The 22,740-nt window shown below is 39.0% G+C and overlaps 1 protein-coding gene across 2 annotated transcripts in view; it reads left to right on the plus strand.

The window, feature by feature from the left end:
- LOC126484832 (aminopeptidase Ey-like) overlaps positions 1-22,740 on the plus strand; it is a 243,462-nt gene that overhangs the window by 94,429 nt on the left and 126,293 nt on the right. For both annotated transcript variants that reach the window (XM_050108430.1, XM_050108438.1), the window contains exon 7: positions 13,974-14,166. In XM_050108430.1, coding sequence (XP_049964387.1) covers positions 13,974-14,166 — 193 coding nt within the window. The remainder of the gene's footprint in view (positions 1-13,973; positions 14,167-22,740) is intronic.

Here is a 22,740-nt window from a genome sequence, read left to right on the forward strand (position 1 = left end):
CGCGATATCAGCTGTGATGGATAATATTACAGTAGATCGGTGGTGTCTTATCCATCCTATCTGTGCATCCTCATTATGATTGAGCGACAATGCTTGTTTGAGTTGGGGAACAAATTTTGGTTGATGGACTGCAACTTCTGGGGTTGCTAACACCGAAAATGGTGATCCCGTACTTTTGTGCAAAATGAACAATCACTAGAAATGGAATGCAGAGTTATCAACTATTCGGTCACTGCGAAATATGAGTTTAAATGTAAAGGCCATCAATCACTTTCTTGGGGTAGTTTGGAGAGTCGCCACAACGCCACCAGGCTCTTCTAGTTTCCTTGTGTTGTAGCTGTCCTTTATTTAAAATCATTCAATGTTATGCTATCGACTGTAAGAATATGATTTATGAGTTGCAAGGTATAGTTTCCTGTGAGAGGCCGTGCATCAGTCCGTGGTAATGTCTGATTAGAATCAGGCACGGACTTTGAAGTCGCGGCAGAAAGACGAAATCTTCGGCAGTGTGCAAAAACGAGTTAGAAAACACTGTTTGAACAAGGGTCAGAGGTAGCTTCTCATTCGCTTAGAGTATGGGTGATCAAATTTTAAAGTGGTCTCTGCAGCGTCTGTATATTTAATATGATCTTATCCATATAGGCAGCTGCAGTTTGAGGTGTCAGACTTGGTAAGCTGTTAGGAATTCTTGGATGGACGCACTCTGAGTTATTCGGGGAGAGTATTGTGAATTCCATTTGTCCGGGCTGGAGGTGGATCACATTGGTGCCTTTGTGACTTGTAAATATGGTGAGCTTTTATAGCTGGTAATTTTTTTCCCTGTTTGATGGTAGAGAATAAAGATGATAGGGTGTTGAGGATCTGTTGTACTTGTATCTAGCTTGGGACATGCAACATTGGTCGCATTTCCGGCAAATGGTCAAAACAAGGTCCTGTTGTAGTAACTGAGGTCGTTCTGTTTCTAGACAGGCTGCAGAAGGTAATGGATATGTCTTCCTCGAACTTAAATTGCCAAGATGAGATGGGCGAAGATCTGGAAATGGGATCAGCCGAATGATGTGTAGGGTGTGACTAAAGCCAAGTTGGAATTTTACAGTAGCATGCAGGTTCAGGAAAGGTGACTCGTTTTGCACTGGGTGCAGCCACCTTGAATAACAGTAATTGCGTAATCAACTGACATGATGACAGAGCGCTCTGCTGGTTGTGATAAGAGCTAAACACAGTTGAACTTGGAGCCATTTTTGTTAGGTAAACGAATTGTATGATCTTCCACCAAAATTCAAACTCGCCACCAAAATCTGACATCTTGAATGACGCCCTCTGCTGGTAGCGATTTGTACAAACCCAGCTGCACTCCGGACCTCGTGGCGAACACATGCACAAGATATAAATAATAATAATAAATAATAAATGATAATAAATAATAATAAATGATCATAAATGATAATAAATGTTAATAAATGATAATAAATAACTGGAGCAGCTGTCCAAATGCAGAGACCTGTCGGAGTGTAGCGAACTGTAAGAGTTAACTTTGCTGTCCTCTAGACGACTGAATAGCGAAGTAATAGTATGACTACTTCTGCACATTTGCTGCCTTTATTTAGTTGAGTGAAGATCGATTGTGGTGTGTTGGATGCACTCTTGTCTGTTCTCTAGACATGGGACAGACCTTAGTTGACGTGTAAATTATAGCGAATATCTCGAATATGTTACATGACTGAGAACGGTATTGGAGAATGGAAATATCATTTTTGTTTCTAGTTAGTCAGTGGTTTACAGCATGCTGCACATAGATAAAGTTTGGCGTTTGTAGAGAATTAATTTGAAGTCTTTATCTTGGGAATTATGATGAACTAGTGATCGGTAGGGTGTAGCCTAGTACATTATATTGAGAAGTACAGCTAAAATGGTGCAATATTATGGAGAAAGTACATGTGTTCTTGCAGTCTATGAGTCTGAGGATGTTTGTAGAAAAGCGAACAGACAAGGAAGGAGAGACAGTAAGGCGTTTGTGCTGAGGGGAGGGGGGGGGGAGATAGCGATTTGTAAAAGGAGTTCTGAGGGTGACTTAGGTCCGCTGATGTAAGAGGGAAGATTAGCTCTGAGTGTCGGATCTGTAGAGAGAAAGATCAGGTCGACGGTGCTTTCCTAGGATTGGAGAACATTGTGGTACATAGACGCTGTAGGAATAGGATATTTTTTTCGCATGTAGAGATACACTGGATGGTGCACTGTTTTGTGTCACATGTGTATATAATGTATTGTAAAGTTATTGTGGTTTACAGTGTGTAGCGTTTGTATATATTGCATTGTAAAGTTATTATTGTTTATGTTATGTGATGAGTAGAGATGATGACTGTGTGTGTTGTATCGTGAGGGAGCCTAGATTGAGGGGACTGTGGGTGCAATTTAGCGATCTCTGTAAAATAACACCAGAAAGCGCCAGAAAGAAAAGAAAAAGCTGGATAGTACTTCGATACGGGAGTGATCACTAATTCAGCGGTTAAATTAGATAAGAGAAAATAAGAATTCTTGATTGACTGTGTGGTGGGATATAGGAGGGGTCATCTGCATATGTTGAGAGCATGAGGGCTGAAATGTTAGGGGGGCGATGGGATGAGGCGTTATGTTGATAAAGAGGTTATGCTATGTAGTGAATTTCCATGCACGCAGAAGGTGAGACATTTAGAAAGAGAGCCTTACCTATTTGTGGTAGAGTACACAATTTCCAAGGGGTTGACTTAGCTGTTTTTTTAGTGAGCAAGAGAGTAGTAACTGTTTTCGAGGCTGCATTAATCGTGTGTGTCCACAAGCTATGGGCTATTCTGACAATAGACGTGAAGGCAGGTCCAGACCTGAGATGGCGGCGGTATACATGAGAAGAACAATGCAGCTTTCACATGTGTCAGAGGAGAGTGCCCTTTCTGGTCGGCTGTCACGAGCGCGCAGAAGCTGAACTTGGCTGTGGGCTCTGGACCCCCCCTCCCACCGACTGCACGTGTGCGCGGCCTGTCTTGGAGCGTAATCTTCAGCGCATAGGTGATATGAATTTCTCGGATGTTAGGTGCAACTGTGACTGTCACAAGGTCATGTTTGGGGGAGGCCGAGCAGAGACTTTTGGTCAGTTTGGCAGCTGGGTGCAACGTATTGGGTGAGGGCGTTTGGGCGCGTCTGTTGCACTATTTTGCGAGCGGGTCTGTGCACTGTGTTGTGCGTTATTTGGAGAGTTTAAGAGTACAGAGCTCGTCTGTAGATATTGTGTACTGCATTATTTAAGAGCAGTTTGCTATTTTGTGGTGAAATTAGAAGTTGTTTGCGTGTTTGTCGGCTGTGTCACATGACCACAGGCAGATCAGTGCGGTGTTTTGTGGCTGTGTGACAAATATACTCCATGCCTAAATAAAAGGGCTCGAAATAAATAGAGTGCAGTCCTTCCTTACTTCCCCGAGCAGCACAGCGCAGTCTGAGTGGTTTTTGCTCAATTTTAAAGCAGAGGATCTCGGTTAACATCAAGAAAAGGATGAAAGAGTAGCGTGGTGCTGGGACTGAGACCTAGTGGAGAACATGCAGTATGCCAACCTCATGGATAACTGTGCTTGGGTAATGATCTGATGTCGGGGGGGGGGGGGGGGGGTCCTGTGTCGATGCTTCTGTGTACTAAGTCAGTTGGACTGTGGGCTGAGTGGCGAATACAGAGGGTGGTGGTGCTGTCCATCTCTAGCTGTTTAAATAAAGACAGGTGTATTGATTTTGAAAAGTTGATGATTAGCGAGCAGGGTATTTTAGATGGATTATTATTTAGAGAAATTAAGAGTTGTTCGGTTCTATGGGCGTGAATGTTTTGAATTATTTAGGTGTGCTTCACATGTCTGTGGGCAGTGCAGTGACTTTTTTGGTGGTTTACAATTAGCAAGTGTGTGTGTAAGAGTAGTTTGCAGGTCTGTATGCCATGGGGGCATGTCAAAGCGTGTGTTCTGTGGTACATATACTCCATCCCTAAATAAATAAAGTACACTCCTTCCATCAGCCTAGTGCGGGCTGAGTTGTTTCACCACTCGCCCCCTAGGATGTGGTGGTGGTGGTACACTTCGTTTGCAGCAATTTTCTTAGGTTGGTAGCGAAAGTGCAAGTGACCTTTCTTTACTGACAGAATTCAAACTTGGCGAGGGTTCCTAGGAAGAGGTGACGGTCTGATCCTTGAAAAGTAGTTGAACACTTTTGCATACATATATGAAAATGTAAATTGAATTATTTAATATGATTAAAACTGAAATGGAATTAAGTACTTAGGTAATTGACAGGTTAGATGCGTGATGTGGGTGTTAGCATATTTACAGAAGACTATGTCCATCGTGTGTATGGAGGGGGTGGACAAGGGTGTGTGACATAAGCGGTTGTACGTCCGCGAGGTGGCGGCACGGCGCGTGTCGGTTTATAATGTGCACGCGCGAGAGAGAGAGCGAGAGCAGACCATCTTCAGTCAATTAACTTAGCATGGGATCTCATGGCAACCAATCATGCAGTTGTACAGTCATGGCGGGTTCCACTCTCGAGCTAACTTTGGTGCCAAAAGAGTAGCATGGCGTTGTCGGACTTACAAAGACATGTGGTGGATGGCAAACAGTTGGCATCACCAGGTTTGAACATGTCCAGGAAAACAACTAAACAACTTTCGCGCAAAAAATGCGGCTGAGCGTTCTTTGCCCACCGCATGCTGGGCCGAACAGCTGACCGTTGTGTGAATCCGCTCGCAGGCAAACAATTTTGGCAGGAAACGTGTGGAGGCGACGAATACATGTGGTGAACGGACAACGGACCGTTGTGACGTCAACCTCGGCAAGTTCCAGCATGTCCAGCAAAAATATGCTTACGACGTGGGAACGAACGCTGGTCCAGCGGCTGCTTGGGCCGGCCCCACTGCGCTGCCGGTATAGCATGCAAGCAGCCGCCTCACGTGACTGCTGACGGCAACAGTCCAACGCTGGCCGGCAGGGCCAGGGGGTGGTGACAATTTGAACTAATTCAGTTGGAGTGCGGACATCATGGCGACTGCACTGGGTGTTGCTGTGATATCAAAGATCTGTACTGATTGTGTTGGAGAACAAGTGATGACCGTACTGCTTGAAGTAAGACTTCAGTCCCTTTCCCCCTGCAAAATCAAAGGACTTCACTTAGGTTACTATAAGTGAACTTTATTATTTGACGCGATTTTGATAGGTTAGCAGTGAAAAAAGATAAGTGAGCATGAAAGTTAGTAGAATGTGGACTATTTTGTACGTGTGATCGATTATGGTGTTGGGATTTGAACTTGTGATAGATTTTTGTTATGGATGTAACACAAATGGCTTTCTCACCACGAAAGCCAGACATCTTGAATAAATGATAATAAATAATAAAATATAGAAGCACAGTTTTTGAGACTTTATCGTGTTGGAATTTGAACCTGGCGCAATTTTCTTGCAGAAGTAGACTAATAATAAAAACTGATGAATGATAATGAATAATAATAAAGACAAGTATGGTTATGCAGTGATTATCGTGTTGGAATTTGAGTTTGGCATGAATTTTCTATGGAGGTAGGCTAATAATAATAATAAATTATAATGAATGATAATAAATGATAATGAATCATAATAAAGACAAGTACGATTTTGCATGCATTATCCTGTTGGAATGCAAATTTGCCGCCATTTTTCTGGAAGGTTAGGTTAGTGGACGTAGCACAATTGACCTATTTTCCCGCCAAAATCCGACATCTTGGATGATCTCATGCGATGTTGCCAAGTCTACATGCTGCCATCTTGGATGACGTCATCGCCGCCATCTTGAATAAATTTGGCAAAAATGCAGAGTGGCGTCATACGAAGGTTGTGCCACGACTGATGTCAGTGTTTTGGTATTGAAGTAATCTAAACAAACCATCTGAATGGGCAAGTAAATCATATAAAACCTTACACGAAATATGGTCTGGAAATCCTTCACAAAGCTACAAAATCCAATTTCAGTCACTGCAATAATATGCTCGAAGTTTCATAAATATATTCAAAAGACTTTATCAAAGCTGCTTTGTACTCAAGGACTATATGGATAGGTGTAGAGGTAAAATTCCATTGGGTATTAGACAATGATTTTAGTTTTCAGGACATGAATGCTGAAAGCCCATGTAAGCTTTTAGAATAACGACAAAAAAGTTAGGTGGCGATTTAAGACCGAAAAAAATACTTTGAAGTCCTTATTACGTTATAATGATTGTTGACACACCAAAAATCATTACATGAGCATAGCAGTGTGTAAACAGAGTCTTATAGGATATTCTTCCAGAACTTTACTTTGGAGTCCATTGAGGTGGCCACTCATGATGGCAGCGACTTCATGGGTTTGGGCAATTAATTTAGCCTCACAGTTATATTGATCCATAATTTCATTGACATAATTAAAAAGAGCTGTTGCATTTCTTTCAGTACTCACAGTGTGAAACTCAAGAAATCGTCCCACTACTTTTTTTCTGTGATATTGAAAAGTAAGAAGATACAGTTGACAACTGTGATTTATTGCTTGTATGTGATGTTTTACCAAGCAGAATAGGCACAAAATCCATATTCTTAATTTCATTACAGATTTCATCTCTCAAAACGTCAGCTACTGCATTTATTAAATCAGTTTGAATGCTTGCCAATGTGCCACATAAAACTGTAGACGTTATTAAATGTTCTTTTTATGGAGGATAAAACTCAACATTTGCAAGAAGAAATTCTATGTAATTTGCTCTGTTCGAACCTTCCAAATTCTCCTCGTGGCCTCAAAAGAATAGTTCCTATTTCGCTAAATAGCAGACAGCATTACTTAATCTGTTCAATATTTCCCTGTTCTTTCTTACTTTCTCATTGTGCAGTTCTGTTTTTACCTTTTTGGTGCTGTTAAACATGATGTAGATGCAGTAACAGTGGCGGACTAAGGGGGGGGGGGTGCTAAGACGCTCAAGCCCCTCCCTGCCCCCCCCCCCCCCATCTCCCAAAATATCTGGGTCCACCCATGACAAATCTCAAATTAAATTTGATACTATCCTACTGTCTTAGTACTATACAGTCTACAGAACAATTTTCATCACTTGTTACGTAATCCATTTAAAGGGGGTGTAGTATGTTTTCAAACTTTACATTTGTCTAAGAAGGTGCTCATGTGACTATTTTTTTAAATCACGCGCCACTCGTTCGGAACACACACACACACACACACACACACACACACACACACACTCGCCCGCCACCGTCACCCGCCCACCCGACACGAATGTGTGGTTTGCGAGTGCACGCGCCACGCTACTGTACACATAGGGCATTTCGTATGGTCTGTCGAATCACAGACAATAGAATGTGCTGTTCAAGTGGGTTTTGATTGTAATCAAGGCGTGCTTTTGTTTGTATTTGTCAGATTTAAAAAAAAAAAATGACATCGAAACGTAGACAAGGAGATCCTCATTGTTTTTTTACTGAAAAGGAAGAAAGAATTGGTAGAATCGAGAGAAAATGAAACAGTATTACCTGGAAACAATGTCGGTGACTTATCATTGTCGACTCAACGTTCAGAAGTTACAACTTTCTCATTATTTTGTATGTACTTAATGAAATTCGTACAAACACGATTAATCGAGTTTGTGACTTTTTATTAAGGTGAGTTCGTAGATCTTTCGGTCGGTGTGGCGTGGGTGGCTCTGGACTGGACTCTGGATCAGTATTGCGAAGTTATTGATTTTTATCACTAAATTTGGTGGTTTTGAGTACCTGTTTAGTGCGCAGATTTGGCGTCTACATTCTGGTGTGAATTATGGTGGACTTTAAAAAAATTGTGTTGGTTTATGCTAAAATTATTTTTTAAAAATCGCTTGATCCGTTCTACATACAGCAAACAGCACTATTTAATTTGCTAAAGTCTAATAGCTGTTAAATTTATATCACCTAAAGATTTATAATAGATGGTATTTTGTCTTCGTTTCCGTGTTGTTTTGTGGCCGTACTGTTATGCACCCGTTTTGTTATGCGCTCTAGTTCAAAAATGGTTCAAATGGCTCTGAGCACTATGGGACTTAACAGCTGAGGTCATCAGTCCCCTAGAACTATGAACTACTTAAACTTTACTAACCTAAGGACATCACACACATCCATACCCGAGGCAGGAGTCGAACCTGCGACCGTAGCGGCCGCGGTTCCAGACTGAAGCGCCTAGAACCGCTCGGCCACCACGGCCGGCCTGCGCTCTAGTATTAATAAATGGGCAATTACATGCACAGTGCATATCTGTAGCGCCGATGATAATGTGGTGTTTCTTAAATCAGCTGCTGTTGTTTTGGTGCAGGTACAGTATACCCAGAAATTTCGTGCAGAATCGCTACGCGATAGTAAATTTGCAGGCTGGCTAAAAAGAATTCAATGCGATGACACAAGAGCATATTGCAAATTTTGCCGTATTTTGTTAGCGTGTTCTGCGCAATAATAAGCCACAGTGACGTAAAAAAAAAAAAAAACACAGGACAGCGGCAGCACCATTATCAAGAAACGAAAATAAGTTTCAAAACCGTGAAAGAGTATTCAGAAGTGAATCAATCTGTCGATTCCCTTGCATTATTTGTTTCCACCCATTGTGTGATCATGTCATGTCATCACTTAACTGATTTGTGCAAGAGTAAATTCACAGACAGTAATATTACCAGAAAACTTAAAATACGCAGAACAAAATGTAGTGCAGATATAAAACATATAATAAGGCGGTATTTTGTGGAAAATTCACGGAGATATATCTGGCAGTTGGGTCAAGCCTGCCTACAGCCTGTCGAAGTCATTGGAGAATTTGCAAAGCGTTAATTCGAGGAGACTCGCTATGCGTTAAATGAGCAAAATAAAATTATGTGTGCTTTTTAGAATATTAATGTTTACCTTCAGAAAGCCTACGCTCAACTGGGTCAAGCCCCTCCCAAAACAAAATCCTAGATCCGCCACTGTGCAGTAATCTGAAACACATGGGACTAAATCTACTGCGCTGTGCTACATTGCTCCTCTAGGCTCAGTGAAACCTGGCATCAGAATCGCGAGCACACCTTCGCTTGTGGACATTTCGAGGAGCATCTGTACATGCGTAACTGGCGTGATGTAATTGCGTTACAGGCCAAATACATAAGTATTTGATAAGCAGTGTGTACAGTTTACAGTATGCACTGCTAGCCCTTAGCACTGAACTGCTGGTTTACGTCAGCTCCACCAAGTGCAAGCACACTGCAGCTGCCTTATCCACGTTCGCTTTATTAGGCAGTAGCGCCCTGCACAGATATGCCAATTCACTCACTATATAGTAAAATTATATCGGACATCTGTTTATGTTTTAGGTATATTCACATATAAACCTGTTTTGTGGGAGACTAGATCCGTTGTCTGACAAAGTGACGTAATCAGATAAGCGTGACTACAAGCGAACATTTAAAAAAGAAGTGTATAATAAGTTGTTGTGTGAGTGCAATCCAATTAGAATGCCTGAGTTTCAGCCTGGAAGTTAATTCGTTAATTACCGGTAACAGATGTAATAGGGATCTTGTACATTGGTCCGAAAAAAAGCACTAAAACTCCAAAAATTCGAAACGAAGAGTAGTGAAAGCTTACACATTATTTCGTTCTTGCCATAAACTGTACTTAATTATGTACAAAATAACGAAATTTCACGAAAACAATTATGCCTTTTTTCAGATAAGTTATGCATGTTTTTATTATTATAACTGTTATTATATTATTATTATTATTATTATTGACAGCGGCACAAGTTCTATAAATATCTCGATAAGCATAACTGTTATACAGCAGCTGCTGTTAATTTCGCACTCTCATATTTATCTGAATTTAAAAATTTGAGAACACAAAGAATGTATACCTACAAGCTGCCACAGGGTGAACTTCAGGTTCACCATGTTTCTTCACTGCAGTATTGAGATGATTTAAGTCACAATACACTTGCTTATTCCAAATAGATTTATTTGTAACGAATAACAGGCTGGACATACAATAAAATTTGCTCATCACATCATAGCCAAAAGCTATCAGCTAATTCATACAACTCCCTACAAAAATACCTCATAAATCCCTTTCCAGTGTGATGATGTTTTGCCTTTACACATCGATAGTGTTGACTTAGGACATGATGTGCCATTATCAATAATTTCTTTCTTCTCTGTGTAAGATAGTAATGAAAAAGGGCTGTGTAATAGTTTTTGCACAATACTTTCACCATCCATTTCAAAACTACTGCAGCCTTCGCGTATGCAAGAAACACAAGACGTAAGCAACGCATCAGCAGACAGACAGCCAGCAATGTGGCAACTAGTTGACAAAAGAAACTATGTCCTAGCTACGGTCTGTCCGACACATGGATGGAGCTCACGCATGCGCAGTGACACTCGCTCAGTGATGGATTCAGCAGCGAAGTTGTGCCAACGCTTTGGCTCAGGCTATCACGTTGCAGACTGCCAGGGACTAGGCTGGCAGTAGGTAATTGAGATGAAGCATTATCAAGCAAAATCACAGTTGTAATGTACTGTATACGATTAACAATAATGTCATAATTTCCTAATTTTATTCAGTTGTTGACATATGACCCACACATCCCCAGGAAGGCCACCTGACGCAAACCTTTTCTCTTAACTGCCCTTGTAAGGCAATACCCTGGCCAAGAGAACTTTTCCACTTATCACTTTCAGTGAATTCCTGCTGACATTATTCAGTATCACACAAGGAATAATGGAAGCAACAGATAAGAGCAACAACAAATAATCGAAACAACAAATATTGGAAACAATGAATTATAGTAACAGTGTATAATGGAAACAACAAATAAACAAAACAATGAGTAATGGTAACAATGTATTACGTTGGATGCTTGGTTCTGGGGTGAAGTAAATGTTCTAAATTATCCACAAGATGTTCCATTGGATTCAGGCCAAGGTGCTGTGCAGGCCAATCCTTTCAGGGATGTTGTTGTCTAAAGAGCATTGCCTCACAGATGCTGGTTCATGACAGGGTGCATTGTCTTGCTGATACCAACAACCATCATCTCTGAAATTTTCCCCTACTGTACACACTACACAGTACTGTAAGATTTGTTCATGTCATTCTGCATTTAGCATTGTTTAAGTGAAATAATGGGATAACACTCAACCCTGAAAAAACCCTGTTCCACAGCATGACCTTTTCCGTCCTACACTGTTGGCACAACACGTGATGGCAGACACCATTCTCCAGGTGATCACAAAACCCACATTCTTCCATAAGATTGCCACATGGTATAGTGCGATTCATCACTCCAAGTCACTCATTTCCAGTCATCCACTGTCCAGTGCTGTCACTCTGTGCACAATTGTGTCATTTAAGAGCTGTCTGATTAGGTACATTCATTGTGCTAGCTGGACTGCTGATATTCACATTGGAGCTCACGAGTGGTTCCTTCCACTGATTTCGTGTGATTTTTTACAACCACCCGACACAATGCTCCCTGTTCATCAGTACACAAGGTTTGCCTGGTTTTGAATTAACTTTGGCTATTCCTTTGTGTTTCCACTTCCACCGGTAGCTGACTTGGGAAATTTTAGAAGGGTTGAAATGATGGATTTGTTACCAATGTGAAATCCAATAACTAGTCCATGTTCAAAGTCACTGAGATCTTCTGACTGACCCATTCTGCTGTTGCTGCTTGTCAAATGACAACATAATACCCCCTGCCCCCTTTTATAGTGGTGGCTCTACGTATTGTGTCATTTAGTGTCAATTCTGCATCACATAGAGGTGTTTGAATACTTTTAATCAGATACTGTACATCCAAGCATGTATTACACTTCAATCCAGTTTTATGTTGATTTTAAGACTGTCATCATGGTGTCACAGTTTTATTGGTCAGTGCTTTATGTATCTTCATGAAGCATTTCTTTGAGTTATCATTTGGCATCATTATTATTCACAAAAATTGCTTTTACTTGTTGCACAGATGGCCCAGAATTTGAAATATGGCAGATTCACAATATGGTATTTACAATTGTTGTGAGTGTGCAGCATGCTCCTTTGGCTCTGAAAAACAACAACAGTGCATGAAACTTCCTGGCAGATTAAAAAACTCGGGACCTTTGCCTTTTGTGGGCAAGTGCTCTACCACCTGAGCTACACAAGCACGACTCACAACCCGTCCTCACAGCTTTACTTCTGCCAGTACCTTGTCTCCTGCTTTCCAAACTTTACAGAAGCTCTCCTGCGAACCTTGCAGAACTAGCACTCCTGAAATAAGGATATTGTGGAGACATGGCTTAGCCACAGCCTGGGGGATGTTTCCAGAATGAGTTTTTCACTTTGCAGCAGAGTCCTTTCTTTCAGGAGTGCTAGTTCTGCTAGGTTTGCAGGAGAGCTTCTGTAAAGTTTGGAAAGTAGGAGACGAGGTACTGGCAGAAGTAAAGCTGTGAGGATGGGGCATGAGTCGTGCTTGGGTAGCTCAGATGGTAGAGCGAAAGCAAAGGTCCCATGTTAGAGTTGAGTCTGGCACGCAGTTTTAATCTGCCAGGAAGTTTCATATCAGTGCACACTCCACTGCAGAGTGAAAATCTCATTCCAACAACATTGCATGTTTGAAATTGAAATTATATGTTTCAAAAGTGCCCAGGCATTTGAAAGGAATAAGTAAAGTAGCTGCTGAAAAGAATGTTATGCATAAACGACATAAAACTACCTGTTTGCTTCAGACTACCTTTTGCAATGAAATTACTCTCTTGTTCTGACAAATGTTTGTCAAGTACTGTTTCTGAGAAAATTACAGACATTATCTGACCTGGGTTTTGAAAATACAATGGATCTAAAATTTCACAACTTACATGTTACTGTGAACACTTTCAAACAATCATTTGAGCCACAAGTGATCATTCAACCAATTTTCATTTCATTTACAGCAACCAAGGACAGAATAATGGTTTTTAAATACTTTTGAGAAAATTTCAGGAAATACAAAAGATCTGGAGTGCTGACTATCCATCCTTACCACTCTTATAAGCAGACTGATTCATTGAGCCACCAGTTTCCAAGGGAAAATGATACGGAAGTAATTTAGCACAACTGTGTGATGCAAGTCTTTGTGTATTTGCATAACTCTTGAGTCACAAAAACACACTGCTAAACATAGCAGTTATCACACCCACGTGGAGGTACCCACAATCAGCAGTAGGTACACAGCAGTAGACATTCCATCAATGAACCACAAAATGATCAAGGCATATTACAGCAATGTTAATAGTGAAAAGCTCTTATAAAGCTTACCATGAAGTCCTCTTTTGCTAGAATACGAACAACAGTGAATGGAGCAAGTTATCATACAGGTTACAAATGGGTAACAACTTTCACAGCATTGAATCTGATCTATTACCTCATACTACAGGTGGAATGGACATCATCCTAACAGATCAGAATTATGTTCAAATTATGACAGGTGTGGTGCTCTGGTATGCGAAGGAATGGAGTAATTACAGGTTACATGAGAGGTCATTAGGATTGGTGAGGGACAGCCTCTTAACTAACTGATGTTTTCAAAGATTCAGTTCTGTGAAAACATGGTACTTGTATGTGCTCGGATAAGAGCAAATTTGGATTCTGTCTGGCCGTGTACTTTGCTACTTTAACATGTTATCTCTAATAGAAATAGGGAGCTTTCCTGCATTCTGTAAGTTTGATCTATTAATGTATAATGTAGATATTGATACAAATGATCTTGACTGGATGCTTGTGTTCTAATGAATGCCATTTTTTATACCTGTGGATGGTCTGTTGTTTGGTTGGAATGCATAGTTTTATTAAAGTAACAGATGTGCAAAATCATAATTTTCAAAAATATTTAAAACTTTAAATCATTGCTTCCTTAAAATAATGTTTCATTATTGTTAAATTTTTGTTGCCATTTTCCAACAGGCTCTGTGACATTGCGCTCTTATGTACCAGTGCATTTGGTAGAAGACATGAAAGAAGCAGAGAACCAAATTCTTCAAACTTTGGAGAAAATTGAGACATTTCTTCGTACAAGATATCCTTTACCTGAGCTACAAATTGTGTTATCACCTGGATTAAAACGGCATCATGATGGCTTTGGTCTTTTACTATTCAGGTTAGTACATTAATATAGTGTAAGTGAAGATATAATCAGTGTGAGGACATTAATTTTAGAAAACTTCACAATACATTAGATGACAGCCAGCTTGTTAGCCTCTGTCTCAGGTTCTTCGACCGATGTTTCTTTGATGATTTTTCCGATGTTTTGCCAGCACAAATGGCTGGCATTGTCAAAGCTTAAGTGTTCTGAGAGCAATGGATACTCCACCAGTTATGTAAAAGTGTGACTGAGCCAAACACTTGGTGTAGTGGCACATAGGAAGAAGAAATGCTGGGTATGGTGCTTCTGCTATACATTCCAGGTGACGGACAGAATTACCCATATTTTGTGTAAACATGGCACAAAGACTTTTTATAGACCAACAAAGAAAATCAAAGGATGTCTCAGATTGGCAAAGGAGAGAACACACCCACTTGCAATCTTGGGAATATACCGCATACCATGTACATGCGAAAAGTCTGTGTTGGAATGACTGGACAATCAAACAGGACCTAGGCCACTGAGCACAAGCAGCACTGTAGGTTAGGGCAGGTGGAGAAACTAGCTGTGGCAGAGTACACACTGTGTGAGTCTTACCATAGAATAAAATTCACCAACACAGAGGAGGCACAGAAGATGAAGACAGGCCAACATAAATAGCTCAGGTAGCTCCCATACTGATCATGAAACGAATGACGTGGCGACACTGACATAACATAAACACACAAAATATTCATAACATAAAACATGCATAAATACTCAAATGAACATTAATCAAAGATTGCAATTTATGTCCTATTATGAATCAATCCAAGTAAAGGCAGAAGTAGTTAGCATAGTCCATGGATAGATATTGTTCTATAATCCACATTGAACCTGTTCCCAACATTGTTAAGCAGTTACATAAATGTAAACATCATTGTAAACGTAATAATATCAATTTAGTATAAATTTAATTCAGTATTCAGTTTCAGTATTCAGTTTATTCACCATTGACCACTTACAGCGGAATAGGTCTGAACATTAAATATACAATTAACAACAACTTTACAGTAAAGTTTTTACAATTTAATTCCTTTTCTTTTAGGAATATTCTTATATACTAATGTCAATGCTTATTTCAAAATATTCTGTTATCTTATAAAATGGGTGTTTGAGAAGCCAGTCATAAACCTTACGTTTGAAAATATTATTGGTCAGTGACCGAGCAGATGCTGGAAGTTTATTGAAGAGTTTTAAACTCATTATTTTGTGTGAGTTTGCAGTCTTTGTGAGTCTGTGTCTTGGTATGTCAAAGTCCAGTTTGCCTCTGGTGTTGTGGGGATGTATGTTCTCTCTGGTCTCGAACTCATTTAAGTTGCTTTTGACATAAAGCAGGGCTGTGTAGATGTATAGATTCACCACAGTTAATATCATGTGCTTGATAAAGAGGGGATGGCAGTGTTCCTTGGGCTTAGCTTTGCTTATTATTCTAATTACTTTTTTTTGAATTTTCAGAATTTCACTGACAAAGCAAGAATGTCCCCATAACAATATGCCGTAGGAAATGTGTGACTGAAAGAGGCCAAAATATACCACCTTTAGATACTCATCAGTGACTATATCTGTCAGTCTCCAGATGAGATAACACACTCTTGCTATTCTCTTGCAGATATGGCTAATGTGTTCCTCCCAGTTTAATTTTGAGTCAATGTGGAATCCTAATAATTTTATTGATTTGCTTTCAACAGCTGTAGTTAAACCCTGAATTAGCTCTTGTGTTTTATCAGGATTACACCGGAGTTCATTAGAAGAAAACCAATCCATTACTAGTTCTAGTTTTTCCTGTGTTGCCTGATGCAGTTCTGTTGTGTCATGGTGTGTATTGAGCAACGTTGTATCATCTGCATAACACACAACTGAATTTGCTCCTACATGGTAAGGTAAGTCATTAATTGCAATGATAAACAGAAAAGGACCTAGGACCGAGCCCTGAGGCACTCCAGTCCGAACTTCCTTCAGTGAGGAGCATCTATTTTTAATTGATACATACTGTCTCCTGTTACTTAAGTATGATTCGATTACATCCAAAGATGGTTTGTGTATGCCATAAAATTCCAGTTTTGCAAGTAGGGTGTTAGATGGTATGCAGTCGAAGGCTTTGCTAAGATCGCACAGTACGACTGACACTAGATCCTTATTTTCGAATGCAGTTAACACCTGGTTAACAACTTCAGTGACAGCAGTAGTGGTGTTTTTACCATGCTGATATGCAAATTGTCTGTTGGAGAGGAGATCATGCTTATCAAAATAGTTATTTAGTTGACTGTACATTACATATTCAAAAACTTTAGAAAAAATTGGGACAATAGAAACTGGTCGATAGTTTTGGGGCAGATGCTTATCTCCCTTTTTAAAGACCGGTATTACTTTAGCAGTTTTGAGTGCATCTGGGAAAACTCCAGATTCTAAACAAATATTAAAAATAAAAGAAAGAGGTTGACAGATAAGGTGTATTATTTTTTTCATTAGATAATTAGAAAACCAATAACAGTCCATGCTTTTGGAGTTGGTGAACCTTGCCACAGCTTTTACAATATCCTCTGGGGTGACAACATTCCAGTGGAAAGTATACATACTATGGGGCACAGCACAAAGATGATCTAGTGCACAAGTGCCATTTTGCTTGATTTTGTTTTTCAGCTCACTCACTGAGGTTAGGAAGTAATTATTTACTTCTTCTGGGACCAGCATTGCATCTTGTGTATAATATAAAGTAAGCAAGCAAAATCAAACAGGATAGACATAACAGAAACAAAGCATGCATATTATACAAAATAAATGGGTTCAGTACTCAAAAAAGTCTAGTTTTATTCTACAAAAATGTTTTCACAAGATAAATAATTGGTTAGTGATGGCGTGTTCTTTCTCCTAGAGCTATGTAGGAACAATATATAAGTTAATTAGGTTACATTGAGGCAGTATACTGTTCCACAGCTATACAGAATTTGTTCACTAAATATCCTAGTAAAAGTTGTTGTACGCAACCTAACAAACTTCAACTCACACCGCACTCTAACAAAAAATGCAACACAGATTAGATTTGCATTGACTGAACAAATTGAGTTTCCCTGAAGAGGAAGGTTCATTTGGTTAATACATTAAATGTGGATGCTGGACTTGAAGTTCAATACTAAGTTCCCTTCCCCAGGTGGTGTAGGTGAATTGATATCTATATCTGCTCTTTCTTGCCTTCTTTTGTTCTCTTCTTAAAGTATACCATAAATTTATGATTTCCTTTTTCCATATTCTCATATTTTTCTTTAAGAAATAAGTGTAATTGCTGTAAGTAAAGAAAAGATAACACCAGAGTGCAAGCAAAATAGCTCCATGCAGCTCACCTCCATGTGATGCTGCGTGGGCAACAGTGTCCGTAGCCACAGCTGCATATCACAATTTTGCTGAGTGGTTGTGGCCATGGGTACTAGCTAAGAGGTCTGTGTGGGGCAATATGGTGTGCATAAAGTAATAAGATGGTAGGCCCTATTAGTCACAATGCAGGTTGGAAAAGAGAAAGAAAAATTCCAGATTGGAGAGAAAAGCTATCACGCCCACTTTGTGACGTTTGACTGCTTTATTTCTTCATTGACAGCCCTCAGTGTTGACGTACTGAATTGTTATACTGGCTGAAAAATAGGGGCTGGAAGGTCAAAACTGACTTCTGTAAACTTTGCTAATATGTTTTTGAATAGAACAAAAAAAAAAACTTTAAGAATCCTAGTAGTTCTTCTTCCAAATAATTATAATTAGTACAGAATTTATATTTGTTTATAAGTCAACAATAGAATCTCAGTCATGAAACAATTATTGCTTTCACCCTATAATGATTTTTAGCAAAAGATATTAACTAGGAATGGTCAAAATTAATTAGGAAGTTAATTACATACACAAAACTTAGCACAAAGTTAGCCCCAGTGCTATGTTTCTTAAGACTGAGAGCCAACCTTTCTCTTTTATGGAAATGCAGATTATACTCATGCATTTTACTGGTAATTAGGCAAAAATGAAAATAAAATGAATTTAAGGAGGTAGATGGCAGTCAAGAGAGGAAGTAAAGAGATCCCAGCTTGCTTCATCACAACTTTTTCAGAAAAGCTACAGAAATACACAAACAGGACAATAGCTTCAACAAAAAAGAAGGAAACCTCCAGGTGAACATACCATAGATTTCCATGCTGCAGCGAACGACCATTGCCAGTACCAAGGGGAGAACTGTGCCAGAAATGATCATGGAAAAACTCTTGGATGTTGACATGCCAGGTACATATAATCTGCAGCTGTGAACTCGAATGCAGTCCATCACTAGCAGTGGACGGTGAAGCTTTGAAAATGCCAGCCACTCTTTCTGGCAGAACATCAGAAAAATCAAGAAACAAATATCAGCCGAAGATCCCAACACAGAAAGCCTCAACAATTTTGTAATACATTAAATTTTTTATAGTCAACTCTTTGCCATATTTTCAAACCAAAACAAGATTATGCAATTAAATTTGTGCTAAACAAGTAACACAAATCTTGTAAGTGTATTAGAATATATTACTGCCATATGAAATTATTCATCCAAAATAATATTATAAGCTCATGATACATCCATTAGAAAAGTCATCAGCACTTATTAGTGATGATCTTCAGAAGTCAATAGATGGCATTTCCATTTCTAAAATTGAAAATGATAGTAATAAACATTTATTATTACAAATATTTTGGATTATCATGTAATCAACCAGAAATTAATAGTGTATGTGGGCCATATCCTTCATTAGGATGTATCTATGCTGTATTTTAAGCTGTTTGCAAAATTTGCATTTTCAGATAGCTTTTTATCTTGTATATTACTAAGAAAGATACTATCTAATAGGACAAGATGTAAATAATGTATTAGAAATGCACCCACTTGACTTCTTAAATATGGAGGGGGTATTGATATTTAACACCCATATAAAATGATTGGAAATGGGAACACTGGTTTGAAATAAAAAACAAAAATTATATAAATTACCTATTACAATTTAAACATCCATCCATCATTAACTGTAACAAAAACTACTGTTTAAGGGTACTATTACTAAAATTCCATATCTCTCAAGCTTAATTATATATGGCTGAACACAAAGAGACACCAGTCAGTCTTCAAAGGGATCACACCGTTACCCTGATACATTTGTATTTGATATCATATGAATTTCATCTTTCTGTTAAAACTAATATACATGTCAAGGAATTGTTCATCTTTTGATTGGATTCTTTGCTATAATTTGGCATATTGGACTCAATTCCAAGGCTGTTAAATAGCCATTGAGGCAGATAAATAATTCTGTCAGAGATAATTTACTACACCCTCTCCTTTTGTGTTTCCATTCCTGCTAAATACCAAAATATATGTCAGTATCCATTTTGTGTTGCACTGTGTCTAATAATCAAAATCTGTGAAAAGGTGAATATGAAATTAATAAGGAGGTGCTATAGTTGGCTTATAGGATGTGTTTGGAAATTTAGTTTGTAGCCCCATAAAAGTCACAGACAAACACTTGCAGAGAAACTCAATTCAGCCTGTTTCACTCTTTGAGTTGTCATGAACTTTTGTACCTCAGAAGGTGCAAGGATGGCATACTTAACCGCTTTCAGTCTCTTGCAGCATATGGAATAATATTGTAAGGTGCCACCACTTGCTGCCTCAAATAAATTCTTTTGTTTCAGAGTAGGGTTATTTGAATAATTCTGTAATAATGGACACTATACCACAGGCTTACTGTCATTCATTGTCAGGTTTATTTTTATTATGAATAAATCTGAGCAACAACCAATTCTTTGTGTAGTCATTCAGGTAACTATCAGTTCATAGCTTATCACTGACTGAACCAAGAAAGGAACCCTACTTATTGACATCAAAAATAATACAGCAACTCAGTGATAGTTCTAAAACAAGTTCATACCTAACATTTTCCAACAGGTCACTTTCACATAAAGCCAACTGTATGTTCATGAAATTTATTCATAACAGTGTCCATTTAATTACTTATTCGTCAGAGTTTATGATCATAATTACTTCTCAATTAAAAATTCATAAGAAAGTCACAAATGTGAACTGTACATGAGGTAGTTATCAACTTTTTGGAGGTATTAATCAAATGTCTGTGATTTACAAGCTTTAACCACATAGATGCCAACATGGCAGTTTTCAGGTGCATGCTTTCATCTAGATGTTTACTATGTACTGACTTGACATTGACTCACACAAAGGAATTAACAGGAGTTACTACATGATGTTAATTTGATAATTGCTAAGACTGTTCTGAGGATTTTTGGGTGGGTTGAGTATATAAAGATTGGCACATTGTTATTTTGTGATTTTGGTAGTTACACATTAGTTTTTAAAATTGTGAAGTGAATATTTATTAGTGTTGGTGCCACAATACTTTGGTTTCTCTAAATGGCACCTGGTTAAAAAAGTAATGAGGTTCAAGCTACTACTTTCTTAATGGACTGTATGCCTCTGCAGTGGATTTCCTCCTCCAAGCAAAATTTCCATATTTGAAATTTTGCTGATGCATTCAGATTCTTAGTTAGTGTCCTAATTAGATAACCAAAGGCGCTGCCTGATACAGAAATATTAGGGCAACAAAAGTCAAGACCAGAAATTAAACAAACTGAAGGTCTAAATTGGTGAAAGTACTTTTAGGAGTGGCTGAACTTTATTTATAAATATTACTTAAGTTGATTAGTTTTTGGAAAAGTGATACTAGTTACTGGAAAGTATGAAGGTTACAGATTATTTTGCTCTAATTTTACCATTGCATGCTATTGTAACAATTTCAGTTAACAGTTATTAGATTAATATCAAGATTTGTCATGCAAAACAAAATACCTCACTAACATCAGCATACTGTGAACTATACCACAAATAATATGTTTCTGTAAAATGTTGTACAAGTAGTATTTTGGCCATTTTGGATTTATGCAACTTACACATGGTGTGTTAAGTTGAACACAATTGTAGAATAAGAAAAAAGAGTTAGTTACTTCAGAGACATAGTATCATATCAGTTGGAGTAACTCCACTTTGCTATGTTACAACTGCAAACCCATACACATGAAGCTTAAAATACTAACAACAACTTCATTATATACATAAAAATGTATTTAATATATCAGGCCACTTAAAGCTTTTCAGAAAAAATTTTCGCTGTTAGAATACCAAAAATAGCACAACACTCCATAGACAGCAAACTAAACGAACTAACACACAGTAACACCTAACCCATATCAATGTTAAGCTTTACAATAGACTGCCAGTCTGCCACAGAAAGTTGGGAGATGAAAATAAATTTAAAGCAGTGACTATGTTGACCAACATCTTTTTTCTGATGATATTTGTATTAGGCCAAACCAAAAATACTGTCTTTCTCAGCTTAACATTTTCATAATATTTACATATCCAATGGAATGTTTTTATCTCATTTAAAAACTTTTCTGAATCATTGTTGTGAACAACAGGATTTAATTGTTATGGCAGATAGAAGTAAAGACCTGTGAAGAACAGATTATGATTTATAGTAAAGGAAGCATATAGATTTCAGATGCCATGTTTTGTATCACACTGTATTGTTCTCTCTCTCTCTCTCTCTCTCTCTCTCTCTCTCTCTCTCTCTCTGTGTGTGTGTGTGTGTGTGTGTGTGTGTATGGCTTTGCCCTGGTATTGCTTTATTTCCTCTTTCACATGCCTCCTCACAACATATCCTCCTCCCACCTGCTTCCTCATACACTCTCTGTCTTGCACCTGACACCCTCTCTCTGTTCTATCTGTGTTCTCCCACTCTCTTCCTTTTTCACCTGCTGACCAACCATCTCCATCCCCCACACCTCCTCCTTCTCCTCTTTCTCTCTCTTTATCTTCTCCCCCCCCCCTCTTCCTCTCCATATACTTCACTTCTCTCTCCTCTCTGTCCATCTCCTCTCCCCCTGCCTCAGTCCATCTCCTCCCACCCCCCCCCCCTCTCTCTGTCCAATTCCTACTCCTCACCTCTCCCTATTCATCTCCTCCTGCACCCCTCTCCGTATCCATCTCCTCCATTTCCCTTTTCCTTATCCATATCCTTCTGCTACCATCTCCCAATCATTTTCCTCCTGCTTCCATCTCCCAATCCGTCTCCTCTTGCCCCTTTTCTCAGCCTTCCCCCAGCCACATCCACCTGCAACTGTAGCCTCTGCAAAAGTGGTCGATGAAGCAGGCCAATACTATTCTCACAATTCTCGTGTCATATAGGGCACCCTACACATCAGGGATCTGAAAATTGTCTTTGGACTCTCACATGTAGGCTGCCCTGGAAAACAAGTTGATAAGGCAAGCCAATACTATTCCAATAAAACACGGTGTTGTGAACAGTAGTCTACACATTGGAGGTTGAAAAATGTTGTCCTGACATGTAGACTGCCCTGCAAAGCAGGTCGACAAGGAAGTCTGATACTGCTTCCATACAACACACCTCTCATGCAGACTAGCCTACATGTTAGGGTTTGAGAAACTGTTTTCTGCTCACATCTCTGCTCCTA

Source organism: Schistocerca serialis, chromosome 1 (assembly GCF_023864345.2).
Source record: "Schistocerca serialis cubense isolate TAMUIC-IGC-003099 chromosome 1, iqSchSeri2.2, whole genome shotgun sequence".
NCBI classification, from domain to species: Eukaryota; Metazoa; Arthropoda; class Insecta; order Orthoptera; family Acrididae; genus Schistocerca; species Schistocerca serialis.